This window comes from Oculina patagonica, chromosome 4, assembly GCF_052425735.1.
Source record: "Oculina patagonica isolate OP01 chromosome 4, crgOcupat, whole genome shotgun sequence".
Lineage (NCBI taxonomy): Eukaryota > Metazoa > Cnidaria > Anthozoa > Scleractinia > Oculinidae > Oculina > Oculina patagonica.
In genome coordinates, this window is record NC_135761.1 from 27,702,649 (window position 1) to 27,724,396 (window position 21,748).

Sequence of the window (21,748 nt, forward strand, 5' to 3'; positions counted from 1 at the left end):
TACAATTTTGTGGAAATTTAGGCATGGAGCAATCAAAGTCAAATTCTGTTTTTCACGTCTTTTGTTAGGCTGCGAAACAAATTTGCCTTTTTGTGAAGCCTTTCATTACCTAAAACAAAGCAAGTTCGTTACAGTTAGCTGTTCTTCAGTACACTCAGAAACTAAAGAGAGATTGACAGTACATACAAGTAAGTAGAAAACTGGATAACAATTACATTTTTAAAAAACTATTTTTATCAGGAAGTAATTTGTTTTTCATGATGCTTTGCTAACAATATTATTTAAAGAGCGGCATACCAGGCTGGGGTTTTGGTCGTGTGTTCAGAAACACAGCCTAATAAATTATTCACTAAAAACCTGAAGGTGGAAGTGGAAAGAAAAGAATTTGCAAGTCAGTGCAAGGCAATTCCAGAGGAGGCGGGAATAGCGTTCAAACAGCCCCTAAAATCCACTGTTCTTCAAAGGGTGGCTGGAGTGGTAGTTTTCCGTCAATTTGATAAAAGTATCACGAAATCGAAATCTCAACACTATCCAGACCAGGGGGGCAAAAACAGCCTCGTCCCCAGGCCATACCGCGCTATGCGAGTGAGCGGAGGAGGACTGGAACCGAGCGCGATAGCGCGAGGCCTGGCACAAAATGGCAAAAAAGTCCCAGTTTAGCGAGAAAAAGTCCCAGATATAGTTCGACGAAAATATACGTTTTTCTGCGAGGAAAAGAAAATATTTCTGGTTCATGAGGAAACTGCATCCCTTTTGAACATTTGTGGACTATTTTAGATGGCGGAGACGAACTGTAATGCCGTTTTTTCCTGCCTTGCAGAATGGTATTGGTCGTATTTAATAGAGTTAAGAAAATTATTCTGTTATCATTGTTTTCGTTCACTACTCGTAGTGATACATGGGTCTACATGTATCTAGAAGTTCTTTGTGGTAAGCAAATTACGTTCGCCAGGTACTAGTAACTGTGTTAGTTTTATTTAAACCTGAAAGGCGTCGATCTCAATGTTTATAGAGCTAGGGTCGGGATTTTCGACCTTTGTTGTTTACAAATTTATGTGCGAAAACAAAGAAACAATTCAGCTTACTTGAGAGAAGAGGGCTAATCCCCCGATGCATGTATTAAAGCTTGTCATTGATTACCTGTAATTTTTTATTTAGCTTTTTAGAGAAAGAAAAAAAATAATCTATAAACTCTCGTAAACCAAAACTTTATTTGATCTTGATGTAGCCTGTCTTTTTCTTGTATACTCTGGTTCATTTCATTAGCAGGAAATGTTAATCCAAATCCTGGGCCATGTTCAGGTTATATATAACAAGTATGCTTCAATCATTTTCGTCAATTCAATGAGCTTATTAAATAAAAATTACAGCTGGTCATGACTTATTGCAGATTCCAAGTGTGAATTGATAACATTTCCATTGTGTAGCACCACTAAATAGCCAACAGTTCTTGTCAGCCCAAAAGGTGTGGAAATTTATTTCAATTTCCCTCAGTTGCAGAGTTAGCATTTCAGCTGAAGTTTATATATTTTGCTGCCAATTTTCGTGTAGTTTTGACAAATTTACCTGCTGAGATGTTCAAAAAGAAACAGAAGTGCACTGCTTTCCCCTTTAGACAAGGTACATACTGCATCATTGTAGACATAGCTCGTTTAACAAAGTATGATTCTTCTGCTATTCTCCCTGACATTTACTTGCAAAGAAACACATAAACACAATATATATATATACTGTGTTTATATGTTTATTTGCAAATAAATTAAAATATCAAAATATATAATGTTTAAATATTGTTTGAACTGCTCCAGAAAAGCTGGTTACTGGGGCTTTTGGACCAGTTTCTTTTTAATTTGTGAGCCCCATTCTGCATTTTTGATAGCCCAAAAATATTTGTATTTTTCCTCACATGGGTACACTGGCTATTTTTCCCATTCCTTAAACTACCACCTTTTTAACTCCTACTTGCAGAGATATTAAACTGAGCTTGACTGACACACACACACACACATAAACACAGTGCAGTATACAAAAGTATTTACATGTATTCAACTCTTGCAATATATACTAAAACTAGTAGTTATTGGAATTTAGGGGAGTGCATTTGGTAGGGTGGGGTGATTTGGGGAGGAGGCAGGGAAAGCTGGAGGCAGTGGAAAGTGTTATATTATGTTTTCATATTCTCTTGATATTTGAGGTCTGCCCATAGAAAATGTATGACATTGCCAGCTGATGAAACCTGATCTGCTTGTACCAACCCATCTTTCTAAAGCATAAAAGAAGAATAAAGCCTTTTGATTGATTGTGCCAAGCTAAGTGGCTAAAGGTCTTTAATGAATCCAAATAGAGTACATTGTATATCTAGAAGATACTCTGGATAATGTTTGTATAGTAACAATAGTAACAATATAAATATAACATTAACTAACAGTAAGAAACGACTTTTAAACTGAAATGAAGCCATTCTAAACATTTTGATACCAGTCCATTCGGAACAGTTTTTTGTTTCCTTACAATCATAATCTTGTCAATGCTTAGTGGCCGAAGGGAATTTGGTATGTTATAGAGTCTCACAAGTCTGAAGTTCACAAGAGAGAAGTTGAATCTGTTAAGCAGCTGAGTTGACACATTACAACTCGGTATCGTCACCAACAGTAGGCGAATTGCAGCGTTTGTTTCCCAGAAAACAAACCACTACACAGCTTTCTAATTTTCTGATAAGTAGCTTTAGTCATATATTTCGCTACTGATACTTCGAATAAATAGTTACAACTTCACTTACCTTGGATAAAACTGCGAAAAATTTTCGAAAAAAGCGAAGGCAAAGGAACAAACAAAGCACACACGAAAGCACAGTTGAAAGTACTGATGGATATCAGCTTTGAGCCTTTTATCTTTTCACCGCTGTTGTTGTGTTAGCGAGAAGCAAAAATACTCATCATACAACTTTCCACGAACGACCACTATTCTATCTCCGTTCACCAAGACACCAACAGAGAAATCGATCGATAGAGACAGCTCCCATCGCCAGTTACAGTTAGTGGAACATATTCTTTATAAAGCTCTTTAGATGGTACAATTTGCTGCGCATAAAAATCGACATTTAATTTTTCTACCTTAAATAAAAAATCTCCAATTACTTCACGAGTTTGCTGGCAGACATGGATGAAGGAATCCCAGCCTAATTCTGACGCGTTTTTAAGTTCTTCAAGAAGTTGACTGAAGTTCAATCGTTGGACAGGCTCCGCCATATTGGATTTGCCGTTTATTGCCAGGCGTCCTAGGCGAACTTCCCCGACAAGCTTGGCGGGTGACGTCACATCCAAATTCGCCGGGGACGACTGGGGACGAGGCTGGGGCAAAAAGTGTCCGCGCCGACTTTGAACATTTATAACTTTTTCAACATTCAACCAAACACTGCCAAACTTTGCAACTTGCCATGGAAATGGCATTTTGAGAGAAATGTTTTACCAAATTTGCAATTTTTGTGTCTTTATAGATGAAAATTAACTTTCATGCAGTTAGTTTTACCTTTTGGGCATTTTTTTGCGCCATTTTATTGTTTTTCAGTACTTTTTAGTAATTTTTGGCGGTTTTCTTATGTTTTGGAAAAATTTTCAAATCCAAGATGGCGGATCAAAGATGACAAATACGTTGTCGATTTCTGTGATGACGTATTTGTCCTTTCTCGCAAACCATGTTCTTGGAGCATTGGATTTTCTTAAAGCCCATGCCTCAAAGACTACGTGTGCCAAATTTGGTTCTTTTGTCCAGCATGTAACGATAATTTTGCTTACCCGCTAGACTACTAACTAAAGAGGTATAACTCAAAAACAGCCCTTTTGCAGCGCTTTCGCTTTTGTACGAGCATTATAAATATTGATTTCCCTTAAAATATATTACATAATACCAAATTTTATTCTAAGAGCAGTAAATTTACCACTCTGCCTGATTTCTACCAGCCAGAGACCCGGGGGGGGGGGCACTCCCGTACATGAGCTATATAGGTATGTGCCGCTGTGGGGGGTATGGTTTTCAAGCAGTTTAGTCTGGGATAGGGTATAGAAATCAGAGAGTTTTGGTCTAGAAAAGGGTAGCATTTGCCGGGAAACTGATTGGTGGTATGACGAAATAAGTCCAGAATAGGAATAGAAACTCAGAAGAGAAAGAGGATTTCCTAAACGTTAATAAAAAACATCGCGGCATCGTAGATAGTGATACAGTTCTAAAAAAATGCAAGTCTGGGATAGGGTAGGGATTTTCGGTGTCTAGTCTAGTATAGGGTTGCAAAAATCAGCTGAAAATGGTCTAGTATAGGGTAAGGCCTTCAAATTCCCAGCGGCACACCCCCACCCAAAAATAAACAGGGTGCCCCCCCCACCCCCCGGGGCCAGAGATCATTTGCCTTCCAGGGAGCAAAAACTTGGAATTCGCTCCTCGTGGAATTAAGGACTACTGACCCAACAACCATTTTTAAAAAAGACTGTCTAAATTTGTTTTATATTTTTATTTTTTTATTTTCTCATTACGAATTTTTATTGTAAATATTTTGTAATAGGCTTTTGTTTACTTGTATTCTAATTGTAATTTTTTTAACATTGCTGCTGAAAAGCCCTTTTCAGGATGCACAATAAATTTATACATGTATGTATGTAACAGGTGTGATTTTCACATCATTCCAAAATTACAAATTACAAAATTACGGCTGTATGAAAATGTCTGTATGATCTGAAATCAAAGGCTCTATGAGCAAAGTCGTGAATGTGGTATATTATAAACTGATAGCCCAGAATTAGCCAAAATAAATCTTAAATGTCTGCTGACAAACGACAATTCTTGTAATTGTCTATGAAATCTGTTAACGTACGTCATAGTTGAGTCATGTTTAAAATTCTAGCTGGTAAGTGATAAATAACCCCATATTCTAACTGAAAACTAACCATCCAGTAATCCATTGAGGCCTTCTAGCTAAGCAGCTAAGAAGTGAAGATTATTTCAGAGCTTAAAATAATTAATGCTGAGAGAGACACGTGTAGTGGTAACAAGATATGAGGTACCTTAAGATGCAGCGAAGCTGGTAATGGAAAAAAGCTAGGGAATTTTTTTTTTTTTTCACCAAACTGTTTCACATTTGCTAAAGGGTTCTTTAATTAATAACCAGGTAACTCAGCCATTTTATACAGGACAGTGGTATTATTCGACATACATTTTTCTCTGTTAAAGAATGGCAGACACTGTGACAGAAGGCAAATAATTATAAGAAACTAACAGATGCCTCATACATGTGACTTCTAAGAATTGAAATTGGCAGGAAACAGTAAAGTCAACATAATTTATTATCAATTTAGAGGCCTGATACATGTAACAAATGAAAACTGCTGCTTATTTCCTTTTTGTCTTGTAAAGTAAAGTAAAGTAAAGTATGACTTTATTTAACGGGACACTGACAGATCAAATACTTGTGCCCCAAAAGGAAAGTATACTAAAAATAGATTTGATTAGATAAAACTATGTACAAAAATCAATAAGACAATAAAATTAAAATTACATGAATGATTGCGTATGGATTGATTATTTAAAATTTTTTAAGAGACGAAAAAGTTACACTTGGGCTCCGTAAGTCCCGATGATCCAATGTCGCACAAGTGCCGCCTCAGATCCTCTATCGAGGGCCTAGTAGTTACACGGTGATCTTATGAGTATAGAGTGATTTCGGCGGTGCCAATCCGAAAGGTACATCGAAGAATGGACCAAGGTGCGCGGAGGAAGTGCCCGGAGAACCAGAAACCGCCGGGGGGGAGTCCGCCCGACGAAGTCCAAACAAAGCGCGCCGACGGAGAGAGGAGGGCGAGAGGGGGCAGGGGAGAGGAAGCAGTTGCCCGGTGAAGGAAGGCCCCGGGGACTCCGGAAGAGGACGGCAGATAGCGAAAGACGGCCGGGGACGTGTAATATTGGAAGATGATAGTGACTTGTGACGTCATGACGTAGTCATGACGACACAAGATAATACTACAGGGGACAAGGTGCATTCCATGCGTATTTGCTTTCTGAGGCCGCGGAATTTTCCCGCCATGTCAATATTTTTCCCGCCATGTCAATATTTTTCCCGCCATGTCAAAATTTTCTTTTTTTTTAGTAAATGCCGAAAAATGCGATCATCAGATTTAAACAAAACAGATGCAGACTTCTCAACCTCAAAGCACTGGAAATCTAGAGATTGAGGTAAAAAAATCTGGAGATTTTAGTAAAAACCGGGAGATTGATCAACTGACGGACAAAATAACTAAAAGAGTCCTAAAACCAGGCGCTAATCAAATGACTTGTTACTCTGTTTTTTCGTGAGATTTCTGTTTCTCGTCGTGAGATTGAAGTGAAAACCGTGAGTCTCAGGACAAAATCGTGAGACTTGAGAGGTCTGCAGATGCTGTTTACACTGACAGTTGCGTTTATTTTTAAGCTTTTTGTTTGTTTTTCTTAGTGATAAAAGCAATCACACGAGATTCCCACCATTCTAGTCATATTAGTCAATCTGATAATAGCTACCGTTTCGTGAGAACAATGTGTTTTATGATTTTGGTACAGCAATAGGGGAAAAGCATGTCTTAAACAGGATTGCGCCTTACAGAACTGTAGGTATGTCGACCGACAATATGTCAGGAAAACCTTTCTTTGCCGTTTCCATTTTTGATTAGATCCGATTTCAAAGATGTAATAGACCGTAGTAGTCGAACCACATGTGTGCCTTTACTTCAGTTGACTAGCTAGCTTAGGCAAGTTAGAATTTGTGCTGATTAAACTAGTTCAAAACAACTGATCCCGTGGACATTATTTTCCTTGTGTGTCTTCAATTTGAGTTTATTGAAACGTGAGGCTGAAAACGTTCTTATCAGTCACAGACACAAAACAACAAAGGAAAATCTGTGACTTTGTTGACCTTTTTAAGATATTTAAGAATTATCTTTGACAGATAAATGCTTATGAATCTGTGTGTCTGTATTCTTTTTGTGCTGTTATCGGAGTCCTATAACTGTTAAACGGCTACATGCTGGAGTGTACTTTGAATTTAAGTCAAGCCTACTTTCGGCTGCTTGGAAAAATCGCTTTTGATAAGGTGTCGGAAACAAGTCGCGTGACAATAATAAGTACAAACATTATCCGCCTGACAGAAATAGCAACGATCAATTAGTATGAATCAAAATGGACGCTTAATTACCGTGATTGTGATCGGAATGGATACTATTAAGGCATCGATTTCAAAACTTTAAGCACGTAATCTTATACAATAATTAAAGATAGAAACTTCACGGACAGTTACTCAGAGTTTAACGCACGAAGCGATCATCAGACTGTGTCGTTAGATGCGGTGAAATACAATTTAAACTACGTTCATGGAGGACGGTTGGAACGATCCTGTCTCTGATTGGCCGTGTAGTACTTGTTTTCGTGCCTGCACTTGGTAACAAGCTCAGATCTTTTGTTCAAGAAGGTGTATCTGTCAGCTGATAGTATGCAGAGCTTCTCCGTCAGACACAAATTGCAGCGTGACGGGTTTCCCCTGTAAGCGCTTGCTCTCGTGACAATGGAGTACCACTTGATCGAAAATTCGGTGTTGTTGTCTTTTAGGTCCCAAATCTTATATATATTTTTTAGTTGGATTTTAAGCCTTTCGCGTGAGAACCTTTTGTAGTTGGAATAAACCTTTGTTTTTATCTTTAGCTGTGAAATCGTGAAGTTCAGCGCAAGCATTCACGACAAAGGTTTCTGAATTGACATGTGAATCAAGAGTTTCGTATATCGTGTTTTGAATGTCACAACTTTTATCGAGCGACAAAAGTAGCTTTAGTTTAAGTTTAAATTTTAGGGGTGAGGAGTCTAAATGTTTCTTTATGTTAGATGCACGCTTTTTAATTTTCGATATCTTTACAAGCAATAAATAGACGTGAAAAGCGGTCTATTTTCAAATAAATTAAACTCTGAAAAGAGTCACAAGACACTAAGCCCAGAGGGCTTTTGATCTGGTATCTTTACTTTCAACCAAAAAGTTTACTTTACCCCTTAACATGCCACGAAAATCATCAATGCATTTTAATCAGCCTTATTAATTCATTTTTAAATAATCTCTATACATTGCCAGCCATCCTGCATAGATTTGGCGGCCATGTTGGATTAAAGGATCTGAACCTTAAAGCTTGTTTATCTTTTACTGTACTCTTTGTTTTCAGCAGTCGATAACAATAACTTGCAGCTGTACAGTCTGCTAAAAGTCAATTTATAGAGAGCAGTATTCACTGTTTGTGAAATGAGAGTAAATTTGAAATAAAATGTTTTTTCTGATCATGTGTTTCATACAAGTTACTGCAGGATGTTCATTCCAGCCCACACCTCTTGACAGCCTAGCCCCATGCAGAGTTCAGTGATGTGCTGTATTGCAGGATATTGTTTTGGCGAATCTGTAAATTAATTCAAAATTCTATGTGCCTTGTTAAGGTGGCTCAACTGGATTTTTAAGGGGCAACACCGCTCAAGTTTGCGAATTAACTACGTCGCCATTAACAGTGCTATCGAAAAACGATCACCACAGTTGTATTAGATAAAGATGAAATTTTTTTATGACCAGTGTTTTATTGGCATCTGAGTTGCCATAGCAACGAAATGACGTCATTACGTTTTTTACTTTCGCTCGTATTCCTCGGCACCAGGAGATTTTTTCGAAAATCGCTCAAAGGAGCTTGTACCACACATGGCTGCCTCGATGTTGGCAAAGTTTGAACAAATTCTATGAGAGCGTTTTCGAAATATTTGGGGATAAAGTTTTCAGGGCTATAAATACAGTCAAAAACATACTAACAAAAAATGGGGTAATATCTAAAGAAAACGAAGCGCTTGTGAATTGCAATTTCATCTTATAGTAGTTTGATTCCATTTAAAATCGTGAAAAGACAGTGGTGGGGATTGCTTTGGTCGATTGCGAGAAAAAAGAATTTGATGAGCGTGCGTTCCGGTGCTCTCGTTGCCATTTTTGTTTATAATTTGGTATATGCCTACAAAAGTGATCATAAATTAAAAACCGCTCGATGAATTTTTTTAAAAAAATTGACAAACACGAGGTTTGTCGTCGATTGACATAGCTTGCAAGTTTCAAGTTCATTGAAAACATTTAAGGTAATAAAATTGGGCCTCCAATGTACTGATTTTTCTCGCAGATTTCGTGTTTACAAGCGAGTGTCCTCATTATTCACGGGTATTGTTTTCAAGTGTCATATCTACGTGCACCACTCCAGCAGAAAATATCATTTGCATTAAATAGGACGCTCGATTGCTTTCCGAAAATTTTTCCGAAGCATGCTAATCTGCCTTGGGGTGAGAATAGCAATGACAATATATGCAGAATAATAGCTTTAGTTTTCTGGACAGAGGTCCTTGACATCAATAGAACGACAAATGCTGTTACAATTTTTTAAGCAATATAAACATGTTTCGGAAAATTGTTCGGAAAGCAATCGAACGTCCTATCAAATGCAAAAATGAAATTTTTGCTGAAGTCGTGCACGTGGATATGAAACTTGAAAAGAATACCCGTGAATAATGAGGACACTCGCTTGTAAACACGAAATCTGCGAGAAAAATCAGTACATTGAAGGCCCAATTTTACTGCCTTAAATATTTTCAATGAGCTTGAAACTTGCAAGCTATATCAATTAATGACAAACCTCAAATTAAACAAATTTTAAAAAAAATTAATCGAGCGGTTTTAAATTTATTATCATTTTTGTAGGTATAGACCAAATTATAAACAAAAATGGCAACAAGAGCACCGGAACGCACGCTCATCAAATTCTTTTTTCTCGCAATCGACCAAAGCAATCCCCACCACTGTTTTCCCACGATTTTAAATGGAATCAAACTACTATAAGATGAAATTGCAATTCACAAGCGCTTCGTTTTCTTTAGATATTACCCCATTTTCTCGTTAGTATGTTTTTGACTGTATTTATAGCCCTGAAAACTTCATCCCCAAATATTTCGAAAACGCTCTCATAGAATTTGTTCAAACTTTGCCAACATCGAGGCAGCCATGTGTGGTACAAGCTCCTTTGAGGGATTTTCGAAAAAATCTCCTGGTGCCGAGGAATACGAGCGAACGTAAAAAACGTAATGACGTCATTTCGTTGCTATGGCAACTCCGATGCCAATAAAACACTGGTCATGAAAAAATTTCATCTTTATCTAATACAACTGTGGTGATCGTTTTTCGATAGCACTGTTAATGGCGACGTAGTTTATTCTCAAACTTGAGCGGTGTTACCCCTTGAAAATCCAGTTGAGCCACCTTAAAATAAATCTGTAGGACAACACGTACAACAAACCATCTAAGTGTAAGCAATTTGTTATTTCCTTTTCGGCTGAGATGAATGCATGCATTTATTTGGGGGGGGGAGGCATAGGACATGTACAGAAATCGACGTTAAGGTTACTATTGCTATATTAGTGGCTATTACATTTAAGCGATTTTAGTGAGTTGGGCGAAAATCGCTAAATTTAGTACTTGCTAAAATTTGTCTTGGTCAAATTTCAAGTACCTCCCCGGTAGCACCCTAATGGAACACAAAAATGGATACTGGTAACTTTGTTCTTTTAGGCAAATATGCAATTTATGTTCATTCAATGTCAAGATATGGTAGTTTTTTTCTTTTACTGAACCTTTATTTTCATCTGAGTTATATAAATCTGCGAGCCAGCGAGCCATGCGAGCCTGGTGCGAGTCATGCGAGTCATGCGAGCCATGCGAGCCATGCGAGCCACGCGAGTCAAGCGAGCCACAGTATAAATGTGAAGAATTTTTATTTCTTACATTTACATTTTTCAAGTAAAAAGACATGAAAAAAGGATCGGAATCGGACTGATCACAGTCCTTGATTTTCCGTGCCGCCATCTTGCCTCCTAAACGCGAGAGAAAACTGGGGAGGGTGCAAAATTACCGAGAGTAGGAGTGCAGGTAATTAGCGTGGAGGTGGAGGTGGAGGAGCTATTTTACTCGCCACTCTAGTGGCGAGTTTTGAAGAAACACTCGTCTGAAGAAAGAGGCAACCACATGCGACAGTCAGCGTACTGTCAGAGGTCTGGTAAATTTGATTCACTAAAGAGCAAACCTGTTAAAATTACGCGATTTACTTACCATTCTTGTCGCAAATACACGAAGTTCGAACTGAATTGCGCTGTTCTCTTTTTTTCTTGAATGATTTTTCACGTGAATAGCAATGAGTGACAGCTGTCATAGGATACCCATTCGAGTAGCGGAGCGGTACCGGTGGAGTTGTAAGTTTCATTCTCATGTTAAATGTTATTAAATTTTATCGAAATTGTTTTCAATATTTTTGGCGGATATCGAGCGATTTTAATAGAAAAAAAATAAGAAAGAAATAACAACAAAGAAAAAATGAAAAAGGAAAGCATCGCCCAATTGAGCCATCACGAGGAACACTGTAGAGTATTTCATACTTCGGCCGCCAGCAACAGGGAAAGAGAGAGGACCCTGGGAGCGAGCGAGGTACCGTGGTACCGTTTATTCGTACCCAGCATCAACTCTGTTTACAAGATGGCGGCTTAAAGCGAAAGTCGCAGGTAAAACTCCACTGAGGTGCAGGACTTTTGCTGGTGGAATAAGCGACGACCTTCCCGACCAATTGAAGAAAAAGGGAATCGCTCACAAATGGCGTACAGACATGGCTCGCATGGCTCGCATGGCTCGCTTGGCTCGCATGACTCGCACTGTGGCTCGCGTGGCTCGCTGGCTCGCAGATTTGGTAGACCCTTTTCATCTTAGCCATATGTTCATCACCGGCCAGTAAAACGGTCGGTATAAAACGCAGACCACGTGCAGACTGCAGACTGCAGACCGTGCAGACCGTGCAGACGGTGCAGACGGTGCAGACTGAGTGATTTTTTTTCTTCTTTTTTTACATTGTGTTTCACAAAACTTTTCACGAACGGTTTCCGAAGTTCGTTTGAAATTCGCGAAGTTCGCTACGAACTTTAGGGGGAATTTCATTATGTAGTTGTCAATCAAATTACGAACTTCGAAACGAAATTGTGAATTTCACGTGCAGCGAAGTTGAAAGGTTGAGGAGTTCGCAAGTTGAGAAGAAGTTCGTCCAGTTTGTATAATTTAATGAAATGAATCCGTTCACGTTACAAGGAAAGGCAATTATAAGTCTAGGAAGGCAGGAAATCATCTAAAGTTGGCTTCAAGGTCAAGGATTATTTTATTTAGCTTCCAGCTTGTTGAGTTTTCTTCTGCTGTCAGAGAGCGCGTTACACTGTAAACATTGGAACATTTTAAGTTATAGGTAAAACGAACTGGTCGGATATAGCAGTTTATTTGTTAAGTTCAGGTTTCTAGTTCAATTTTATAACGTAAACAAATGCTTCGGTTGGTAGTTATGCTTTGGGAATACAGGGTTTTCTTGAGAAATCCCCCAAAAATTTTTACACTGTCCTTAATAATAAAATATAAGTAATTCGTAAATAAATACACATTTCAATTGTTCCAAAGCAAGTGTTGTTTATTAGTAAAAAAATTTTTAACCAAAGCTTATTTTTTTGCAAATATAAATTCTTTCAGAGGAACAGAGTTTATCACGAACAGACAGATGGCGTGACTTGCGTGTTGTGTAAACACAGAAGTATAACAACACGGAATTGAAAAGTTCTGGTTTTCCGCAGATTTTCCAAACTGATGTGTATTCAAGAAGGAAAACGTTTTTTTCTCTTTAGAAGATTTTTACGGCACACACAAACAGTATTTTTATATGTAAACCGGTTCATCTGTTGAAATTTTTTCCTTCGAAACTGCACACGGCAGAACTTGTAATCTATTTTTAGTCGGGTGTCGGGTGACATTGGGAAAACTCAGTTGTAACATTCACAAACCATTTTCAGGGCAGCCTTGCTTTTTAGTCCGTTGATGTCCTGCCTTACTGGACTTGGGATTGCTTTTTGCTGTACCGTGAAAGGATTCATTTCACCAAATTAAACAAACTGGACAAACTTCTTCTCAACTTGCGAACTCCTCAACCTTTCAACTTCGCTGCACGTGAAATTCACAATTTCGTTTCGAAGTTCGTAATTTGATTGACAACTACATGTACATAATGAAATTCCCCCTAAAGTTCGTAGCGAACTTCGCGAATTTCAAACGAACTTCGGAAACCGTCCGTGAAAAGTTTTGTGAAACACAATGTAAAAAAAGAAGAAAAAAAAATTACTCAGTCTGCACGGTCTGCAGTCTGCAGTCTGCAGTCTGCATGGTCTGCGTTTTATACCGACCGCCAGTAAAAGCTGGTTTACACGATATTACTATTTTTTGAAGTTTTTGGAAAATCCCTATATTAATAGACTTCGCTAAATCTTGCTCAGAAAAAAATCGCTAAAATTAATAGCTGCTAACAATAGTACTCTCTCAGTATTTCTTTGAATGTTTACCCCATAGCACTCAGTGGATGTCGACAAAGCAAAAAATTACCTGAGTGTAATTATACACCCCTGGAGAACTACAATTACCACAGTTGAACTAATATGTACCTTTTTTGACAGACCATGTGTATGAAGAAAAAATAATTGTAAGGGACTGGTGCATAATACTGTGTTTACAAATGTAGTTTTGCCGTCAAAAGCAGAGCAAATTTATCATTCACATAAGGCTTGCTACCTAATGAGCTACGAATGCCAGAGGAAATTTTGATTTAAGTTTAAGTCACGAGATAGATGTACTTGGGAACTTCGTTAACGAGAGTGTGACAACGAATATAAAATATTACTAGATACAAAAACTTGACGAACGTGCAAATGAATGATCGACCGAAAGACAAAGCAAGCCAACTATAGATATCTCTAATTGTTTCGAATCGCATCAGTTCAATCTTGCTGTGTGAGATTAATTTGTAGCGGAAAATACAGCCTTATTTAGGGTAATTTATTACTTACCAACTATTTGATTGCATTTCAATGAAAGATGATTTCATAACCGCAGACTTTCAAAATAAGCTATTGTTCGGCGTGCAAGTTTCTTGCTTCCTTGGCCATCCTTTCCGTTGCATTGTGTGTAAATGTGGATTCGAGCACTGGCCTCACTAGAAAAATTCCTTCCAGAAAGGAAAAAATATTCGTATTCTCCTGATGTACATCCACAAGTTCGCATTATAACTCGGGAAACCAGCCCTTGTACACGTTCATCCGCCATTTTGAACTTAATTTAAACTTAATATAAAATCGCCAGGTTACCAAGGGAGTTTACAACATTTAATTTCTCCAGCAGACCGCAATAATTCGTTCATTACATTCAGGACTTAAAAACTATTTTGAGACACCTTAAAAGCAAATTGTGTTATTGTGATTGTTTTTAGGTACTTTAATTGTTAATAAGTTGTAATACTTACTGGATATGCAGCCTGTGCAGGGCTGGGCTCCCCAGGATAATGGTACTGGGGAGCATGACTTGAATAATGTCCTCCATGGCCAGAGGGATCATAAGATGGTGGTGGCACAGATGCCTGCAAAGCAAAAACACCTGTTATGCCAGCACTTGAGAGAGTCTATCCTTGCAATAAACTTACTCAAAACAATCTTTGGTTGAAAATGAAAATTGCAGAATTCTATCCACAGCAAATAACTAGTTGTCATTTAGAAGTATTAAAATTAATTGTGCTGTTTAACTGCACTGACAGTTTGGCATTGTGCCGGAACGAACCAAGTTTAGCTGTATTCTTTCTACGAGTTTCTGTAATTCCTCTCCAGCTACCAGAGAAGACTAAGAATTACTTAATACCTGTTAAGCTCAAGAACAGTTTCCAGTTGTAGATTGAAGTGCCTTGAATAAAATTTATCAGAGCTTGAAGTGATGCAAGCCAGCAAGAAAACAACAGAACAATTGTAATGAATGGTTTTCAGTTCTGTTTGGCTGGCATCATTATTTTCTTGTTTTTGATTGGTCCACGGCAGCAGGCTATATTTTAGCCCGCTGAATTCTCCATTTTAGCCCACAAAATATGCCATAATGCACGATAAAATAAATGTTATTTGTAATTTATTTTTCTCTAATAGTAATAACATTGCCATGCTCACCTGGAGGTATCCTTGCCCAGGAAGTGGGGATGGGTGCTGTCCAGAAGCTGGATAATACCCATGGGGTGGAGGACCACTCATTCTGTAATGTGATAAATCGACCTTAAAGCAATAAAAACTACAACATTAACCTGAGTGTCTAACTGAACTCTCGTGGTCTTGATGTAACATAACAAGCACAATTGACATTGTTTCATTGGGATATCTAAACACAAAGTTGAGTTGAAAATATGACGCTCAGCAGTGTATTTTTGAAGAAATTCCAGGTGTTTGAATAGCTGAAGAAACACTGTCTCAAGTCTTTGATACATTTTCTCAATTAACAAATGAAAGGCTGCGGGAAACAACGGCCCCCGGAATTTCTGGCTAATTCGAACATTATCGAAACAGCTCCAAATTGCACATGCAGGTTTGTCCTGTCTTTCATTTCGCTGGTCTTTCGTTCGTTTTTGAAAAATTACACATGCAAAAAGACAAGGTTTTTGCTGGCACGGTGTCTTTTTTACTTTTCTTTTACAAACAATAAACAAAGGAAACCTTTTGTTTATCAAAATGATGAAGTCAGCTAAATTTTTAGGGATACAGTCCAAGTCCTAACGCAAAAGGTAACCCCAAGGCCTTAGGGTCGGGGTTAGAGTTTCAGATTAGGGTTACAATTTTAGCCCTAACGCAAAAGCCTAGCCCTAACGCAAAAAAAGGAGCTTTACCCTTACCCCAAGGGATTAGGGTTAAGCCGTTTCAAGTTAAGTTTTGGGTCAGAGTCAGCCTCAACCTTTAGATCGCGCTTTTAGTACAGCAAGCTTTTCGCCAGTTTGCTTGCAGCTAGCTTTCACTGCAGTCTGCTTACGGTTAGCTAATTTTTGTTGTTTCGGGCAAGACTATTTTAATCTGTTACCGTTAGCTGTAATTTGAGGTGAAAGTGAAATAAAGATTGATCGTTGTGATAGACTGAATACGTTTGCTGGTGTTGCCACTTTATACTAGTTTTGCTTTCAGTAAAGTGACGCTGGCTTGCTCTCACTTCTATCTCCACTCCTTACATCATCACACATCTACAAAATCCCGCAAAAACAAGAAAAGCTAAGGCACGAATCGATTAATAGATTTATTGATTGATGAATGTTTTATGAGGCACAGAAAAACATTTTGCGAGCGAATGTCGCCTGCGAAACCTCTAAAGATTTTTTTTATCTGAAACCAGGTCACTTCTCTGCAACTTGGTCACGGCAGCACCCAAGCAGACCCTGCAAAACTCGCGTTGACAAAGTTCCCGGCAAGAAACCTCTTGTTTTAGGCTTTTTATGCGGCCAGGCTCAAAACTACCTTGGTTTGTGCAATGTTTTTTCCGAAGCATTAAACAGCGCTGTTGTACAACACAAAGGCAGGAACATCCCTCAGTTCTTCAAGGAATGCTATAAACTTACGGGTATTCAGACTTAATGATGTCCTTCAACCACCTGGCAGCTGCACTTGAGCTAAAACTATAAACTTCTACGTTTTACTTTCAAAGGCGCCATTTTGCTCAATTCAAACTCTTCCGCCTCTAACATGTGACCTTACGTCACAATGCAGTATCCAGTCCTACTCTACTCAAATCAACAAGAAACATGGCAGCAACGAGTCAAGGACATGCTTTGTAAAATGGTTTCTCGCCTTCCATAGACGCTTAGAAAACCCTGCAGGTAAAGATGTACACGCAATGCATTGGAAAACTCAGACTGATAGCTGACTGGGAGAATGTAAGCTTGCAAAATGCCTTTTTTTGCATCCATTATTTCTGAAAAACGAAGAAAAGACCAGCCAAATGCAACACAGGACGGTGTTTAGCACACGTAAACAAACCCGCATTCGCAATTTGGAGCTGTTTTGATAATGTTCCAATTAGCCAGAAATTCCAGGGGCCACTTTTTTCTGCAGCTCTTCAAATTAGTCGCTTAACGTAGTAAATAAAGACTGCATACAATGTTTGGCAGTAAATGGGAATAAAAGTTGTTGGATGCACCCTGGGGTAAAATGAGGGTGGCAGCAACACACCCCATAAAATGCATGCAATAATGGTGGCAGCGACACACCTTAAAAAACTGAGAAATGGAATAAGGGCGGCAGCATTAAGCAACACACCCTAGTGGCAGTACATAATAAATTGAGGGTGGCAGCAACACACCCTAGCAATGAGCAATGCAGTAAGGGTGGCAGTGACACACTCTGCAAGGTAAAGGTGGGGTGAGGTCTCCACCCACCCACCCATTGTAGCTTAGTTATTAGAGGGAAATGGTTAGGAAGCCCGGCAAACATCAAAGGAGCAAACAAAGAGGCCAAGATTTATGTTGGAAGGTCCACGATCCTGCACATCTTTTGTTTTGTGCTCATACACTATGCATGGATTATGTAATCACGTTTCTGTTGGTTAGTAGCATAAACACACATAACCACCTATTGTATTTTCTCAGGTTTTGTGCAGGGTCAATCCCCAAAATAGCGAACAAAAACATACAACAGAGAACTTTGCCAGGCTTCCTAACCATTTTCCTCTATTAACTATGATTGTAGTAAGAACTGCCAGAACCCAATCCTATATCTGCATGGTTTAGATTCAGAAAGCTCATTTATTTTGTTTCAGTAAGTTAGAGATTCCTTTGAAATTTGCATCCGAGGTGTTCAACATTTTGTTGAAAATATTTCAACAGGATCTAGAACAGAGGTTGTCTCAAACAGGATGTGTGCACGCAGGAGGGGGGAGGGTCGCGAAACGTTACGTTTGCAATTTTTTTCATAGTCTTCATACCCGTATAAATATATATATATTTAACAAATAAAAAAGCCTAATCCATGTTTTATACTGTCATAAAACACGACGGGCATTAGAGAACACAAGGGAAATGTAGAAAACATGAGCCGAATGTTTTCTACATTTCCCTTGTGTCAAATGCCTGGGTCGGAGTGTTTTACGACACTCATTCATCTCATTCCTTTTCAGTAGTATGAATGCTTTCCAAACGAGCCTCTAAGTGCTCATGGAATCCGATTTCAAACTAGGATATTAGAAAAAACATACTTTTCTTCGTATTATTCTCCTTCGTCCTCGATGGGAGTTTGTAGACAATGAACAAGTCAAGAATGAGACGCCATATTGGATTTACCGAGAATTTTCCGAGAGCCAGCCCATTCGATTCTCGTCCCCATAGCCCTTTCGTTTCTCTTAGCCGGCTGGGCCTTGGCACGAGGAAACAAAGGGCTCTGGGGACACAGGACTTCCAGTCCTAGATTCTAGGACTTCCGGTCTTCATGTATGCAGTCATAATGTTTCGAAAGAATGTATGAGAGAGTCGTTACTTTTTCGACTTCCGTTTAGGAATTCTTTGTTCCAAACAGCCAATCAAAAAAATTCGAATTAATTCAAAAATCCTATGTCCCCAGAGCCCTCCGTTTTCTCGTGCCAAGCCGGCTAAGAGAAACGAAAGGGCTATGGGGACGAGAATGTTTTCTCGTGCCAAGCCGGCTAAGAGAAACGAAAGGGCTATGGGGACGAGAATGGAGCCAGCCGAGTCGGAAAGTCATCTCCAGTACTTCTCGGCTGTCCCTCTGAGCGGTACCTTATATGGTATAACCACAGGCAGACAAGTCTCTGTGTTTGAGGCCGCGTGACTTAAGCGTCACGGTATGCGCTATTTGATCCCATACATTCACTGTAATTTGTACATTCTCGTACCTCGACTCTTCGTCCCTTCTGCGCAGGCTTGAAGAAAAATCGCTCGTTTCCTGACCGCGGGTCAAAGGGAACGAATACCCTAGGTACGAGGATGTAATTTGTAACGATTGACCTCCGCTTGAGTCAACTGATCGTGAGAAATGCTCCATAAAATACTGAATTTCGCATCTTTTCATCCCAAACGTTGATCTACTGTAAGCCAGATAAATAAAGTTCACTTACCTTTCATCTTTTGTATGATCTTTTGTGTTTTCATGGGGTTTTGAGGCCGTTAATTCCTCGATAGTCGTCAACGCCCCCAGCTAAAGTAAGAAATAACTTACATCAAAGATCTCTTCGAGATATCGACTTTTTTTGCATGAGGTTAGTATGAGTAGAAGGTTTATCCTGGGCATTGTTGTTCGAACATATCATGGAAAAATTCAAACGTCTTTCAGTTCAAGCATTTTTTATTTTCGCGGAGTAAATGCTGTATTTGTCAGTCGCGACGACTGGGTGCTTTGCGACTCATATACTTTGGCTTGGTTAAAAAAGGTAAACTTTGACATTTAATTTGCATTTAACATGTTTTATAATCGAAATAGTTGTTTCCTTTCGAGTTAGAAAGATTTCTACTCGGCCTAATGCAGAAAAATAACGCCTGATCGCAGGTTAGGTTACGCACGACAGTACTAATATAGGCAACGCAGAAGCCCCAAGAAAGCTGAGGAAATGCGGAGAAATGCTGAGTAAATGCTGAGTAAATGCTGAGGCATCTCATTACCGGGCTGAGGCATCTCATTACCGGGCTGAGGCATCTCATTACTGGGCTGAGGCATCTCGTTATCGTGCTGAGGCATCTAATTACCGTCCGTTAGCTGACGTCATAGCTTTTTTTCTGGCTATTTGGATTGGCTGTCTCTAAAAAACAAAGGCGTTCATTGGTTGCCTTTGTTTTAGGGTGACACTCTGATTGGTCATGCATATGTCTATTGTTGTCCAGGAATAAAACGGTAGGCACCACCTATAGCGTCACTCTTGCATTTGAATTCTAGTCATTCTGCTTACTCTCTACAGTTGAATTTATGATGGTTTCAAATATCGTTCTTAAGTCTACCAATAGCTTGACTGTTGATGAAGTGGAAAAAATCCAGCGCCAAAAGATAGCCAGTCTTGTCGGACATGTGTTTCAGCTAACCTACGCTGCAATCTTTGACGGGCTTATCCACGAGGAAAAAGTGAAGCGCTGTAATGGTTGTGCTATTCATCACCCTAGCCAGAGAGAGCATTCATTTTTTTTTTTTTTTTTTTTTTTTAATTTTAATTCATTTATTCAAACAATGTAATACAAAATGAAAAGAAAATTACATGCAAAAGGGAAAACAGAAAAAATTAAACTAATAATAACACACTGTTTATAACTAGTGGGGATACATATGAAACAAAAGCCGTCAGTAGTGACCACTGATGATTAACAAGAAACTAATACTACTTACTTAAATAAAAAGAAATTACAGCAAGGTTTACAGGCTAGGTCAAGATAAAAGTTACAGTTGAAAAGAAAGGGACGTTAATTACAATTTGACTTTACATTTAAGTTTTCTGACGGATATTGATTATTCAGTACATGTTAACAGACACACTGGAAAGACGTTAAGGAGGAGCGCATTTTTCTATTTTCCATTGCAGCAACATTTTTCTTCTGAACTCTTGAAGATGGGGTTTTCTTTCAAGCCTTTTACAGTTATATAAATACTGTTTAAGGTAAATGATGAACAGGTGTAATCTGTGTTTTGTTGGGGGATCAGACACCTGATATGCGGCAGTAGCGGTAGTATCATTGAAAGTTATCTGTTTACTCGAAAAAAAGAAAGCAGAGCTATGAGCTTGATTAAACCAAGCAAAAGCGTCCGACAAAAAGGATGTTGTAATGTTACAATCTAAAAAAGCATGTTCAATCGAATCGGGATTTTGACAAAAAATGCATGTTGCATTATCGGCTAGACCATAGTTTTTAAGTTCTTTCTTTGTAACGATTATTCTATGTAGTAGTTTGAAGGAAAACTGCCTTAGCTTGTTATCTCGTGAAGATCTATAGATGAAGGAAAATTTGTTCTTCCATTCAGAAAAGTCTTCAGGGAACTTATCTTTCCATTTTTTGATACCGGTAGGTACAATGTTGCAGTTTTCATTGAAGAGTTTATAGTAGTGTTTGCAGCGCATGTTTGCTAAATCTAAAGTTATTTCCGACCCAGTTGGAGAAAGAGCTATGATGGTCGAATACAGACTATCTGAGGACGGCTTATAGTCTTTAGCTTTCTTTTTTAAATTTGAAGGAATTGCTGCAATTAACTGAAAGTAGTGTAAATAGTTTGTCTTAATCTGAAATTTATTTTGAAATTCGCTAAAAGACAGGAAGTTTCCGCTTGAGTCTAAGAGGTCTTGTACAAAGTAAATCCCTTGGTCAAACCAGGTTTTCCAAAATAAAGGTTTATTTTCTATAGTTATAGTCTCGTTATTCCAAAGTATATATTCGCCATACGGGAAAAGGCCTTTACCTTGTTTTAATTCCTGAAAGTAAAACAGAAGTTCTCTGTAAAAGAGAGGCATTTTTTTGTCTATGGAGACAGGATTAAAATTACACCGGAGAAGAAATGACAAACCCCCATATTGTGAAAGGTAGTGATTTGGGATTGCTTTCCATACATCTTCAGAGTTACTCAATAGTCTGCTAATCCAGGCCAGGCGTAAAGATTTAACAACAGTTTCAAAGTTGACAAAATTTACACCTCCATGCTTAAGCGGTTGGTACATGACAGCTCTCTTGATTTTATCTTTTTTGTTGTTCCACAAAAAAGAGAATAACTGAGACTGAACCATTTTGATGACGTTCCCTGGGACAGAAAGCATAGATGCTGCATATATAAGAGAGAGCATTCATGT

The 21,748-nt window shown here is 38.6% G+C and overlaps 1 protein-coding gene across 1 annotated transcript in view; it reads right to left on the minus strand.

The window, feature by feature from the left end:
- Nucleotides 1-18,307, minus strand: part of LOC144650085 (uncharacterized) — a 30,789-nt gene extending 12,482 nt beyond the window's left edge. The window contains exons 1-3 of the mRNA XM_078509742.1: nucleotides 18,173-18,307; nucleotides 15,118-15,219; nucleotides 14,433-14,546 (exon numbers count right to left, since the gene is read on the minus strand). Of these exons, the coding sequence (XP_078365868.1) occupies nucleotides 14,433-14,546; nucleotides 15,118-15,198 (195 nt within the window). The 5' untranslated portion in view covers nucleotides 15,199-15,219; nucleotides 18,173-18,307. The remainder of the gene's footprint in view (nucleotides 1-14,432; nucleotides 14,547-15,117; nucleotides 15,220-18,172) is intronic.
- Nucleotides 18,308-21,748: the final 3,441 nt, after the last annotated feature.